Consider the following 14,072-nt stretch of genomic DNA (forward strand, 5'->3'; position numbering starts at 1 on the left):
GTAGGTCTCACTTCTCTTGGCAACTTGTCGTTTGGACAGGCAGACGAACACCATCGAGCGCCGCGACTCACACACGCCACGGTGTGATGTACTTATGATTTGGGGGAATTATTGGGTGTCGCTCTCCTGGCAAATTCTTGCTGGGCTTCCCCAATCTTCAGGCCAACGCTCCGGTCAGCAGAACATTCTCGCGCCATCGATCGCCCAGAGTGGGTTTTCGGGTGAATTTAGAGGTCACGCCGATGCTTGTGTGCGACGACACTCTCTGTGTATATCTTTGACTAGAGTGTACACGAGGCATCTCTGGCTCTGTGTGGAACCTCAATAATGCTAAAGTCAAGTGAATTGAACTAAAGTCAATCCGATGGACTCTGTGTTGTAGATTTTAATCCGTGGCGTCGAAGGTGATTCAACTCCATTCCTGCATAACTCACGCACAGCATCGATCCCCAGTTGGTGTAGAGGATCATCACAGCCCTATTGTAGGACATTCACGTGCCACTGTTTGATCACTGGAAACCAGCCCGAGAGTGACTAATTGTGCTCGCGTGAAGGTAGGAGGTGATCTTCTGTGTTGGCGATGATCGACTCCGCATTGGGTATTCTAGGAGAGCCTCAAGATCACCACAACGTGCTTTTGCTGTGAGTGCACTGGGTGCATTTGAGACAATTGGTCATCAGTGGTCCGCGTTACGGTGTTTGTGATCAAATATGCCAGCGAATCAGTGCAAAAATTGTGGCGGTGCCAAAGACTATAACAACAACCACTCGCCGTACACCAGCGCCTACGGCAGTGTCATTAATCCCAGTGGCAAGGGGGCTGCCAATATGATCGTTCAGCCCGCCGTGACCACCCATGTGCGCGCCAAGATCATGTGGGGCACCGTGGGGGCCATCAAGGAGCTCCGCGAGAAGGAGCAGGCCGAGAAGAACCGCGCCGCGCGCGCCGAGAGGAGACAATAGTCCAGCTGCTCCCAAATCACACATCTCTCCAATGTGCCTTTCATCGTCTCACCTATTTAATCATCCATCATTGCATCGCTCGGCAGAGCCACTCCTCAGGTGAGACTCCACAAGGGGGCTTCCAAGTCATTGGTTCGGTGGAATTTGTGCCCAAAATGCAAAGTGGTTCATATAGAGAGAAAGATCATAAAGAATTGGCGCAGAGGCCATGAGAAATAGTGGGTAAAAGTTGTATTTCTCGTTAAAATAAGAAATGCTTAATTGAATTTTATACTGTAAAGGTCGTCATTGCAATAATACACAATTTTTAAGATACTACAGATCTGTTTTGTCCGCTATTAAGCAGGGTGTGAATGAATATCGGCAAATATTACTGGTGATTTTCCCTCAAATCGGATTTTTAAAATTCCTTCAATGACCCTAAATCGACGACAAACTGAGAAATTGTTTCGTTAGTTTCTCACCTCTTTGGTCTTTTCACTCTGCTCGAGTTTCTCTCCGATTTCTCACGTCAACTCCGCTTATTCCAGAATACCAATTTAATTCTTTTGCATATTCAACACTATTGCCACCTTAACGGCGCATTTGGAGGAAAAAAGGCGCTCTCTTTTGGCCCGGCGATGCTCTATTGATCGGAAAATGGGTCATCTGTCGTGATCACCAATCGCAACAATTTCGCGTGAGAATTTCTCCACGGATTTTTGTCAAGTTTACATATAACAAGGCGGTGGCATAGCAATTACCGTGAGATCATCATCATTATCGTTCCAACACGATCTGTAGGTATTTGATTAAACCAGAAGCCACGAGTATTCTTGGCGATCTTGCCTTCCTTCTTCTCGGGCTGGAGATCTTTCACAAAACTCGAATCGCCGAGATGATCTCGCGCAAGAGGACACAGGTCAGTTACTCGTGCGATTACATCAAGACTATACCGCGATCTTCGCTGGCCGCTAAATGGTCACGGGAATGCACAGAGAGAGTGTCAGTGAAAGATTTTTCCAAACATCCCGTGTGTGCATCTTCTATTGAGCAATAAAGCATAATTAAGTTGGAAAAAAAGTGTGTGTGTGCATTTGCGACGCAACAAAGAAGACGATTTAGAGGAGAAGAAAAGCCGCCATCGGAGTCTCTCTTCTATTCTCCGGCCGTGGCGATTGTATCGATGATCATGAAGTAATCATAACCACGCATTTTCATGTTATACTCTCCTTTTGTTGTTGGGCAATTGTAATTGCACCAGTCCCAGTGAGAAAGTTTCATCATCTTTGGGCACAGTCAGAGTGACTGTCTTAGCACCATCTTCAAGCACTTCTTCACACAATTTCACAGTGGCGAACAGAAAAACACAGCGCAAAAGAAAGCATTTACTGACGTGCTTTGAAAGTTTCTAAATTGCCATCCATTGGCGCTATTTTCTGGATTGCTCGTCAATGATGGTGATTGCGAAGACCGGCTATTTATTAAAATGATACCATAATAACACACGTTCTGAGCACATAATGAGGAGAAATTAGTCTATTTTTTGTGCAAAAGATTTACTGGATTAGTAGGTTTCTGAGCAATATTCCTTTAGTTTGATTTTATTTATTTTATTTATTAATGTGGAATAGAAAGGCGAATTGGAAGCAAAAGTCATTTTGAAATTACACAAAATCTGTGTGCAAAGTATTGCTCCTCACTGTATTTTCGCAAGCACATCCAGCTCAGAGAGTTATGATGATGTTTATGATTATTTGCATAGAAAGTAAATTCTTGCACACGAGTTGAGTGTAATACAATATGATTTCCTAATTACTTCCTCTGCGTCTTCTTATAATACCTCAAGCAAAACAGTGAGTGGCAAAATTATTGCAATTTTGACATAGACGAAGAGATATAAGGTTTCTTCAGGGAGAACTTGTGCTGTGAGACTGCATAATATATCAAATGGGAAAATTCTTTCACCTTATCTTGTGCATCTCAAGGTGCCTTTGGTATTTCTTAACACAATTACGCGTGTGTGTGAATTTTTCGAGGAAAGCATTTTCTCTCTCACTGACTGCTATTGCAACAGCAATTAGCAATCTCTGTTCATTTACAAATTCCACGAGTGTGAGTCGTACGGCAATAATTGAAAACACATAAAAAAAGGTTGATGAACTCAAATGCGTGGCGTTTTTGCATGGAGAATGATAATGGTGATGGTGGCAATAAAATGGCAATGGAGAAGAATTTTCATGGAAAATTAAAGCACTTCATTGTTTTCTGCACTTTTGGCATTTCATTGCAGATTCATCACCATTTCCCTGATTATTGCTATTGCACAGGCTCAGGCCAAAGACACCGTGAATGCAGTTGAAGATCCACAATTTGCCATTTCGAGTAAATTTGGCAATCATGACCAAGTGTCCAAGTGCCCCGAATTGCAGATTACCGATCGAATGACCAGAGAACTGCCGAGACCCATTTTGAGGAGCGGTTTGAAGATTCCCATCAACGGCAAAGCTCTGCGGTTCAAGAATTTCACTGAAATCACTGTGGAGCCATGGGATGCGGGGGAAGATCTCCAGGGAGCTCTCAAGGATGCCGCTCTCGAAGGACTCCACGCTATGACGGAGTATTACGACAGGATTGAACCAGAGCTTGTGCGCAATGGATCATACTTGAGCGTGGATGATCCTGCAGCTTTTCTCTGGAGATTCAGCGCACCACACTCGATGGAAGACGATCAATCCAGAGGAGCTTATGCCGCCCTCGTGGCAGCCAAGAAGTTGCGCGAAAGGTGAGCATTTTTCAGTAAATACGCGAAATTTGCATATTCGGCGAAATTTCCGTCAATCTTGTGGTATTTCTCAGAATTCTAAGGCTAAAATTTAATCAAGTTCGACTGGGATTTCCAAAAATCAGGAAAACAAGTTTGATCTGTGCTTCAATTAGGGCTTTCCTATGCATATATTTTTGTCTAAAAACACACTTTAATTGGTATCACAAGTATAGAAATATCTATTACATCGAGTGAGGTCAATATCAGGGCTAAAATACGAAAGTAATGCTTATTTGATGAAAATTTAAAAATTATAAACATTGAACCTTCTTTTGTCTCTCCACGGTTTTCACGGCAAGACGAATTTTCCGATTCCTCATAATATTGCGTAAACAACAAGATGTATAAATGTACATAACTTTAGTATATAAAATACTTATAATGAGTTGCAAATAAATATTTGTACATAATGTGGAAAAAATTTATATTGGTCTCCGCTTATATACACGCAATACCTTAACGTGTTGTGATATGGTTGACTGAAGGAAACATTGACCACTGAATGTGAATCACAGAAAATAAGCATCAGGAACGGAAGATTTCAGTGTCTCTCCGTCTTTAACCATATTGATATGTATCGAATACCATGAACTTCCCTCAAGGTAATCTGGTGAATAAAGTGTTTGTGGAAACATGTATTCTCCCTGACGCGTCCATCGCCACCGTCTTCCTTGTATATAAACAGAATGTCTTCATGCTGTATTTCCAAATTTCAGCGAAAATTCCTACAGTGAAGATCGAACTAGAGAACTGTTCTGTGCAGAGATACTGAGTCTTTATTGTTAAGTTTATAGTAATCATGAAGGTGTTGCTGTGCCTCTGTGTTCTCGTCGTTCTGGCTTATTCCCTTCCTGTTGAAAACGAGGAAGCTAAGGGCGTAGTGAAGTTTGCACCAGTGGAAGTGAGTGATTTTCTTAATATTGTAGAGCGCTTTGAATAAAATGGAGTTTGTCTGTGAAATAGGGTGCTGAAGATCATGCCGGGGAAGAGGGTGTTGACTTAACTGCAGCTGAACAACATTACGGACATTATGGACATTATGGGCACTATGGACATGGCCACCATGGACACTACGGTAAGAATACAGTAAAAATGCGGTAATTAAATGGTAATAACAAAAACTTACGCATTCACAGGTCACCACGGTGGTTACGGCGGTTATTATGGCCATCACGGTGAGTGATTAGTGTGATACTAATAGTAAAAGGAGATTGGGCAGCATTGCACCCATATTGCAGCATTGTTTTCATAATTATATCTTCAATACGCAAGGGCAAGACGTGATCAATGTGCAACGCTGCCCCATCTCACTCTACATAACTTTGAAATCTAATATTCTTTTGACTTATTATTTTATTCTTATTAGGACACGGACATTATGGAAGTCACTCTGGAAGCTTTTCTAGCGAATATTATGGTTAAAACTTCAATCTTCTCTCGCATAGATTAAACTTCATTATATTGTCGATCTTGTAACTGAACCATAAAAATAATGATGTATCCTTTGGAATAAATCGAAATGGCCCAATAAAATCAAACATTTATGAATGAATATATTTTTTTATAATATCCACAATCAAATTGTAATACAAATAGCTCACATATTCTAGGAATCATTTCGTAAATCCCCTTCCCGACGTAATCAAATTGAATATTTGATGAAGTATTAATAAAAAACAGGTTCATTTGAGACAGAATGTTTTTTGCACAATTTTATATAAATCTCGACTAACTGCAGACAGCATCGCAAGAACGAGTTTCACGTGATTAATATGGTCTTTATATACGCAATGTTTTCTGAGGACTTCATGCATACTTAATGATACGGTTATTCGGGGATTTCCACAAGATACAAAGAACAGCGAAAAACATAATGTCAACAGTCAAAAAGCATATAAGAATTTCTATTCTATTTCAATATAGACACGAGAAGTCTCATGAGAAATTGTTTATATGAGTCCTCTCTTACATCGCAAAAAAGCCTCCATGAATGAATATTGCTGGAACTTTGGAGGTTTTTCAATTTTTTGTATACTGATTGTCGCATGTGGTCGAGCTCCAAAACTGGTTAAAGCTTCAACGTGTATTTGTCTTATGTCTCTTAAGTTCATTGTTCGGTAATAAATTTGCTTTGTCCATATATTAAAGTTATGAGCATCTGCCTCGCCTTCAATCAATGACCCTTTTAAATTTCCATTAAAAAAAAACCACGCATTTCACTCAATAAATCAAAAGAGAGAAAATAACAATTATTGTTTTTTGGCTTTGGGGGAAAAATTGCAAGTGGGATGGTAAAAAATATGAATGTAGATTTTACGTCTTTCCTGCTTCACTGGCACACGTTCGATAAAATTGTAAACAATTTTTTTCCGATGCAAATGATTGAAAATGTTGCGCCAAAGAGAGGGGTGAAATACCATGAAGAAAACATGTAAATTGCAATTTTCTCTGAACCCAGCGAAGCATTGCGATTCATTCTGTTGACAATTTTCCATAACATTGCCTCTATTAGCACTTTTCTCTTCCTCAACTTGTGTGTTGCAACACAAGTTGGATGTTGTTCGTTTTATCTAAACAACTTGTGCAAAGAAATGAAATACCCACAAAATTTCTCAAGTTGTTAAAACAATTAGCTCAATTTTCTTCTCGCTTCTCTCTCTTTGCTGTCTTAATGTTGGAAATGGCGTTTCTCTTGTCCAAGAGAAAAAAAACGTGGTCATACTAAAAACTGTAGAGTTGTAAAAGACGTTATGGGTGAAATTTTTGTTGTAGAATGAAACCATCAGTGATTCAGAAGATTTCAGAGTACAGTTCGAAAAATGCATTCGGTGATCCATTTGCCAGAGACCACAATCTCTCGCAGAGGGAAAGTTTGCCGCTCAAGATTCCACCTATTAATTTGTGGCGGTTGCAAGAAGGTCACAAATGGGACAAGATCGCTAGAGACACTTTCACATTGCACCGCAATCATTTCTTTCTCCCGAAGACACGCAGAGAAAAAGCAGTGAAAGTTACGTTTCCATTCTAACACATGCATTTCCACTCGCTGAGGGACATTCTCATTGGACTGATGCACGAAAATTGAGATCAGCAGAGAAGAGCCGGTTGTAGGTCACTTTTGCAACTGCACCGCGATACAATTTAACTGCTGTGTTTTTAATCAACACTTTCATCAATTTCTTCCGCTCATATTCCTCACTCTAGTTCGTGTTTTGCCTTTATTTGAAAATTACACATTTTTTCATCCAGTAAATGCTCATAATTCAAATTCAAAGTTGTGCTGAAATGATCGTAAAACTCGCGACTTCCACCAATTGTCCATTAGATGCACATTTTAGCGTGATCGGCGATTTGATATGCAAATTGGGAGATTTTTATGTCATCAATGAGAGACTCAGGGTTAAACTATTGATCGTGATCTTCAAAGTAAACCTCAATTCATTGCATATTTAACAAGTCATTAATTTCATCGCGCATTTTGTGATGGATTCAAGGGGAGTTGATATCTTGAGGAAAATACACCAATTCCACTGTTAGTTTTTATAACTCAACTATTTAAGTTGATATTTCTCTCATTGAATTTTACACAACTTGTGAATTTATTCATCTACTTAATTTCGAGGATCTTCGCAATAATTTATTGCAGCATTTCGCACAAGACATTGTGAATATGTTCAAGGGAGAAGATGTATTTGAAAGATCAAATGATTGATCTGAATGATGAAAAACTCTTCTTCGTCATGACTTTGGTTTGATAATTAATGATCTTGTTTTCAATGCTTTGTGCCCACATTTGAGGCATTTCTCTAGTTCATGTCCGATGAGATACTTTATACATTCACTCGGCAAAAGTAGGAAACTAAAGTAAGTGACCACATAGTATTTTGGCAAAAAGTCTTTATTTCTCTTTCCTGTTATGGGGCTTTTATTGTACACGATCATTGTATATAATTACGAGGATTTTCTGGGTCAGGGTTTCAGTGTAACGATGCTGCGGAAGGTGGAGCCGAGAAATTTCGCCGGAAAATACCATCTCGAAATTCATATTTCATATCTTCGCCTAAGTTGGTGTTAGTTGTGACAAAGAGAAAGTTTCCAATCATTCTCTCTATGCTATAGTAACTTGAATGTGAGTGATCTGCCAGCGTCAATGTCTTCTATGAACTTTGTGAGGATCGTTTAAATTTATTATTGCCAAAGAGTGTCATTGTCAACAACGTATGGTGTGAAATTAATTTTGAAATAAATTTCATACTCAAAAAGCATCGACAGTAAAAGTTTCTCCTCCACGATTTTTCCTTCTCAATAAATGTCTCTCATTGTGAGTTTCGCGCTGCGTTATTAATTTAATTTGTATTTGCATTTTATTAACGAATGGCAAAGGTTTTCAGACTGTTGTGTATATTTTTCTGTATCTCACAATTATACTTGTCGGTATTTCATAAAGCAAAGTGCAATCTTTCTTCAAAAGCACAAACTCTGCATGCAGTAATTTAATGGGTGTGGAGAATGAAAATGCAAGTGATAGAAATTTATGCAATTTTCTATTTCTGCAAAGATGATCATCTCGCGCGAGGGAAAATCAAAAGAGTCTACTTTCTATGCTGTAACAAATAATAAAAGCCTTTCCTCATAATTACACCACCTTTTTTCACACGTCATATCATCTGAAAGACGTTTTCCGTGATGATCATCGCTATTTTCTGCAGAAAAATCCACGCAACAACTCTCGATTTTCACCGAAAAGAAAAAATACAGTATCGCAGATTTAATGCTGCAAATGGGATGCAGGAACCGGTTGCAGATCGCGATCTTTTCCACCTCACGGCGATACATCTCGCGTACAAACTTAGAGATCACTTTAAGCAGGATTGAGAGAAAAGTGATTGAAATGTTGTTACTCGATAAACTTGAACTCAAGTGAAATTTTTTGTCCCGCAGCGAGAATAAATCTTTCCAAGGGGTGATTCACTCGCGAATTCGCACCCGGATTTGCAATAAAAATCTCAAGTGATTCACGCGTGCCCATTGAAATGTTATGTGATTGAGCATAATGGTCATTTCGTGGCAAATTTATGTGTTTTCAATTATATTCTGACGAAATTAAGGCGTGAAGGGGAAAAGTTGAGACGAATCCAATAAACACACGTAAAGAATTTCTCTGAATTCACTCTATTTCACACGGATTTGCCCAGACTTACCCCAAATTTCCTTCTATTATGCAAGAACATTTTCTAATGTGCCTTTTGCCTTACAACTCTTGTTCTCACGTTAATTCTTCTACTTTTTACTTAGCGGCATGAAATTTATTGCACGACTTCACTTATGATTTGCACATTAATTTGATTTAAAGTTTGGAAGCGTGGCTGAAATTCAGAAAAGGGTTGATTATTCTTACTCAGCTTTCTTTCGTTCAAAAATTTGCATTTATTTGAATTGAAACATTAGCATTATATTGATCATGCAAAGTAAATGCCCCCTGAAGTTATCACTTATGCATCCTGAAGATGTTTTAAGATGCTATTAGAAAGTTTCCGGTGAGTGTCTTTCGCTGAGAAATGATCGCGAGGAAAGGGCGTCAACAGTGGCGCTTTCTCCACCAATTTCTACTTCACAAAGAGTGACTGAACCCTAACATTGTCTCTTTTGTCGCATCTTCACTTTTTTTTCACTTCGCAGCACAAAAGACAAATTTTGTCTACACACATGTTGTTTTTTCCTCTATTGCAAATATGATCCCCGGCTGTACGAAAAGAAGCATGTTTCCTCAGATGAAAAAAAAAGTGCTCCACCGAAAAGACACAGAAAATCACTCTTCCTCCACTTTATTCGCGGGGCATGTGGTGGGAATGGTGCGCTTTCTCCACTTTATAAATAGCCAGAATGTGTGATTGAAGTGCTCATTTCCAATTTACCATCGCGCCCATGAGCATCTTCTCTGTGGCGACAGCGAGTTCGTGTGTGAGTCAGAGAGTGAAAGTGTGAAAATGATTAAGTCGCGCACACGGATACACTGTTGGGATGCTGGAGTGTCGTGATCGCCTGATTAATGGCATACTTTGTGGCACTTTCGCAGCCATCACGTGGACTTTGTGGGGCTCGGAAGGGAGGATCCGCCCCGGCTGTCGCTCAGGCGCACATCCCTGGAGAGCTTCTGTCCGCCGCGTGATTCCCCAGCGTGCGCTCATAGCAGTGAAAAGTACCGGACGCACGATGGCACCTGCAACAACAGGAGGAGGCCACGGTGGGGCTCCTCGCAGATGCCGTACCAGAGATTCATGACGCCCGACTATGAGGACGGGATCAGTGAACCACGCAGGGCTTCCGACAGATCCAACTTGCCGTCCGCGAGGTTCGTGAGCCTAGTGATCGTGGGCGCCAACCGGGAAGAGAGTCCAGTCACGCTGATGCTCGCTCAGTGGGGACAATTCATCGATCACGATGTTACAGCCACGAGGCAGCCGATGTAAGTTTTTCTATCCACCATTTCTCATTCACTTGATCACGCCACTTACTGCACGAGATCAACTTAGCACTCAATGAGCTGGAAATATATTCACTCAGCATGCAACTTTTCCTGACTTCCCTTCGTGCATTTTAATATGGAAGAAGAAACTTTCCTTTTCTATTTTCAATCTATCAATATAATAATTATAAATATATTTCCCTTTTCTCAGGAGTGTAAATGGATCCATTCCTAGTTGCTGCGGATCATCCTCCAATGACAATCCTAATTGCTTTCCCATCAAAGTGCCCTTTGACGATCCCTGGCTGGCTCCCATTGGGATCCGATGCCTGGAATTTCTGCGATCAGCTCCAGCCCAGAGAAGGGATTGCACATTGTCATGGCGAGAGCAAACCAACCAAGTCACATCCTTCATTGACGCATCCACGGTTTACGGAAGCACTCAGCGAAGCAATCAGAACATCAGGCTGTTCCAGAACGGACTGCTCTTGTTCGGAAGAGGACTGCCCAAGGATGACACGTGCCTCAGGGCCGCTCTTGCAGATCGGTGCATAAGAGCAGGCGATGGAAGGAGCAATGAGCAGCCTGCACTGCTGGCTCAACACATCATCTGGGTGACTGAACACAACAGAATTGCCACTGAACTGGGAAACCTGAACCATCACTGGAGCGACGAGAAGATCTATCAAGAGACAAGAAGGATTATCATCGCCATGGTGCAGCACATCACTTATCGAGAGTTCCTGCCCTTGGTTCTGGGTCGAGTGGTTTGCCAAATCTTCGGACTGGAGCTTCAAGACAGTGGATATTACAAATCGTACAGTGAGAATATGAATCCTTCAACAGCCAATTCCTTCGCTTCGGCTGCTTTCCGGTTCGGCCATTCGCTGATTCAAAACTCCATCATGAGAGCAGATCGGCACAACTTCTTCCTACCCAACAGTAAGTTCATGAAGAAGCGCCCATTAGAGTAGGAATTTGAGCGAACTCATGATCCGATGATCTTCCCACGATAGTTTCACTTAATTATCGTATGAATTGCTTAAAGCTCGTATTGATTTCATGCCAAAGTAATTTCAGTGCATTCAAATGTTAATTATGTGTTTTGTTTTCCTCACTCTTAATGCGAATAGTTCAAGATTCAATTAATTCATTCACACTTCGCGTGGGAGTTCAATGAAAAGTAAAAGAAATTAACATTCAATGCCATTGTGATAATTCATTGTTGCTTCTAAAAATATTTTCGGTTTACATATTCAAAAAATTTCACGAATATTTTGTGGAGAGAGTTTGAGAATTTTTCTTCTTCGTCTTCCAGACATTTCACTTCACGATGAGTCATCAAGAGGAGACATCGGCGGTCCAGGGTCTCTCCATCGCATGATCAGAGGGAACATCAAGCAGAGATCGATGAAAGTGGACGAATTCGTGACTCCTGAGCTGACAAATCATCTCTTCCAGAGTCCAAGTATGATCTTGTGAACGATCGTTGCCAAGATCACGACACTAAAGCCGTGATTTTCTTACAGACGCCAGATTTGGCTTAGACTTGGCGGCGATCAACATCCAAAGAGGTCGAGATCACGGCCTTCCGGTTTACTCTTCTTGGCGCCTGGCTTGCGGACTGTCTCCGATAAACGATTGGAATGATCTCAACGAGGTCATGGGTCCGGGCACAGTGCGGCGCATGCGACAAGCTTACAAGAGTGTTCATGACATTGATGTGTGGCTTGGCGGAATTGCCGAACGTCCGGTAGTTGGAGGACTCGTCGGACCCGTGATTGCTTGCATTGTGGCCCAGCAGTTTGTCAACTTCCGAAAAGGAGATCGATTTTGGTACGAAAACGGTGGGTTCAACAGCAGTTTCACTCCTGCTCAACTTGCCGCCATTCGAAAAACCAATCTTGCCCAAGTTCTGTGCAGATCAACTGCAGGAGGTCAGATGCAACCGTTTGTCTTTCTGCCACCGGAAAAGCCGGGGAATGAGTACCAAACCTGCGGCACGAGATCTTTGACTCCAATCGATCTGAGACCGTGGAAGGAGATTGATCCTTTCCAGCATGACGAGGAGTCTCTAAACTTGTTCGACATACCCGCTGCTCACATTATGATTAATCCATTCCGCGAAGACAATTCTGTGGGTGGCAAAGTAGATGAGATTCCAGAAAGCAAGAACATGACTCAAACAACAACTGAACATACTATAGACAGCAAACTAGACTTGACTGATATCACAACGAACAAGAACGTAAACGTGACTATTAGTGACAAACTGGAAATACCTAAGAAGACTCTGCTGAATATCAAGAGACTGCGGAAACCGACAAAACACAAAAAGAAACGACCCCACCTAAGACGAGTTGATGACCTTATCTTTAAGAACGACGACAATGCGACGGTTTACGTAGGAAACAAGCCTCTGAGCTTCAATGAAGCGGAAGAGAAGACGATACGCGACGTTTTACTTGCTTTCACGCCACGACCATTCCAAATTGAGATCAATATCAAACGTACAGAAGCGACAAAGAGACCTCTTGACACAACCACTGCCATTTATCCATTGAGACCTCAAGTCAGACCGATCTATACGACGCCAAGACCCTTTGACGACTTTGACGAGCACAAGGAATCCTACGCATCTCTGCCTGACATTGCTTCAACGGGTTCGACTCCATTCAGTTTTGAACAGACTAAACCGGACCGACAAGACGATAGTCCACCATTTGAAGAACTCGACCAAGTGCCAATCTTTACCACGCACAGACCGAACATACTAACATCCTACTTCCCGACCGGACTGAAGAAAAAGACGACCACTTCCACGACAGAGTCCGTGTATATAATCCCTCCGAAGTTAGACGTTGATCCTTCTCCAAACTATCCTGCTCAGTCCTCAGTTTCATCCAATCTCTCTCCCTTCTCAACTTCCGGCTCATCTGTCTCCTGGGCGAAGAATCTGTCACCTCTGCTAGACTTCGGCTTAGAAACTAACGAGACAAGACCTAACGTTGATCCCAAACTATCCACTGAAGACCTGACTCCTCCGCAAGCCTATGACTTTGACGCTGACTATGACTATACAACCCTACCTCCCGCCTTGAACTCTCAACTGAACGAAAATGACGAAGAGTCGACGGACAAAATCCCTTTTGACGAGGACGGATACTTGAGACCAGAACATATCCAACTCAATCAAACGACTGACCATATTGAGATCATACAACTGGAGGGCATAGAACTGACCAAGACATCTGGGAATGACGACTTTGTACAGCCCATATTCAGTCAAGACTTTAGAACAGTAGACGTGCGTGAAAAGAAGATTGTCTTCACGGACACTCTTCCCAGAACGCCAGACTTTGGCATTATGGCTGAGGATACTGACGAAATACAAGACAAAGGACTGACACCTGACGTTAGCGTTCCTCTTGTGCCACTCGTGGTTCTGACCAGAGTTGATAGGTAAGCTTCTGGATCTCCACACATAACTGAAAATCAATTGACAACAATTTCTTATTCTTGCAGACCTGACAACTGGGCTATCATAGATGCGCCGATGAGCAAGAACAACCCTCCCAAGATGCCATCAATTGAGGATAAGGGCGTGAAGTACTCAAAAGAATTCCCCAAGCCTCTGCAGTTCATCGAGGAATTGATAAAGAAACATGGATAATCACTGCATTCACGACATTATTCACTCCCATACTTATATCACAATTATTTATTGTTTATTTATTTATTTATTTGTATTTTTACATATTTTTCGGCTCAATACATGACAAAATGTTGCGTTTCTTTGACTTGGCGATGTTTTACTCACTCTTCGGCGCACCGTTG

General features: G+C 41.5%; 2 protein-coding genes across 2 annotated transcripts; both read left to right on the forward strand.

Annotated features, from left to right (window-relative positions):
• The first annotated feature begins 421 nt into the window (after positions 1-421).
• Positions 422-3,288, forward strand: LOC132258152 (uncharacterized). The gene is made up of 2 exons (XM_059755286.1): positions 422-1,062; positions 3,236-3,288. Exon 1 carries the CDS (start codon positions 712-714, stop codon positions 961-963), a length of 252 nt encoding a protein of 83 aa, XP_059611269.1. The 5' UTR covers positions 422-711; the 3' UTR covers positions 964-1,062; positions 3,236-3,288.
• LOC132257882 (chorion peroxidase) lies at positions 1,841-14,011 on the forward strand. The gene is made up of 7 exons (XM_059754926.1): positions 1,841-1,947; positions 3,236-3,727; positions 9,846-10,235; positions 10,447-11,177; positions 11,554-11,703; positions 11,765-13,697; positions 13,761-14,011. Exons 1-7 carry the CDS (start codon positions 1,841-1,843, stop codon positions 13,906-13,908), a joined length of 3,951 nt encoding a protein of 1,316 aa, XP_059610909.1. The 3' UTR covers positions 13,909-14,011.
• Positions 14,012-14,072: the final 61 nt, after the last annotated feature.

The sequence above is a fragment of the Phlebotomus argentipes genome, unplaced genomic scaffold (genome assembly GCF_947086385.1).
Source record: "Phlebotomus argentipes unplaced genomic scaffold, Phlebotomus argentipes genome assembly scaffold_4, whole genome shotgun sequence".
Classification (NCBI taxonomy): domain Eukaryota; kingdom Metazoa; phylum Arthropoda; class Insecta; order Diptera; family Psychodidae; genus Phlebotomus; species Phlebotomus argentipes.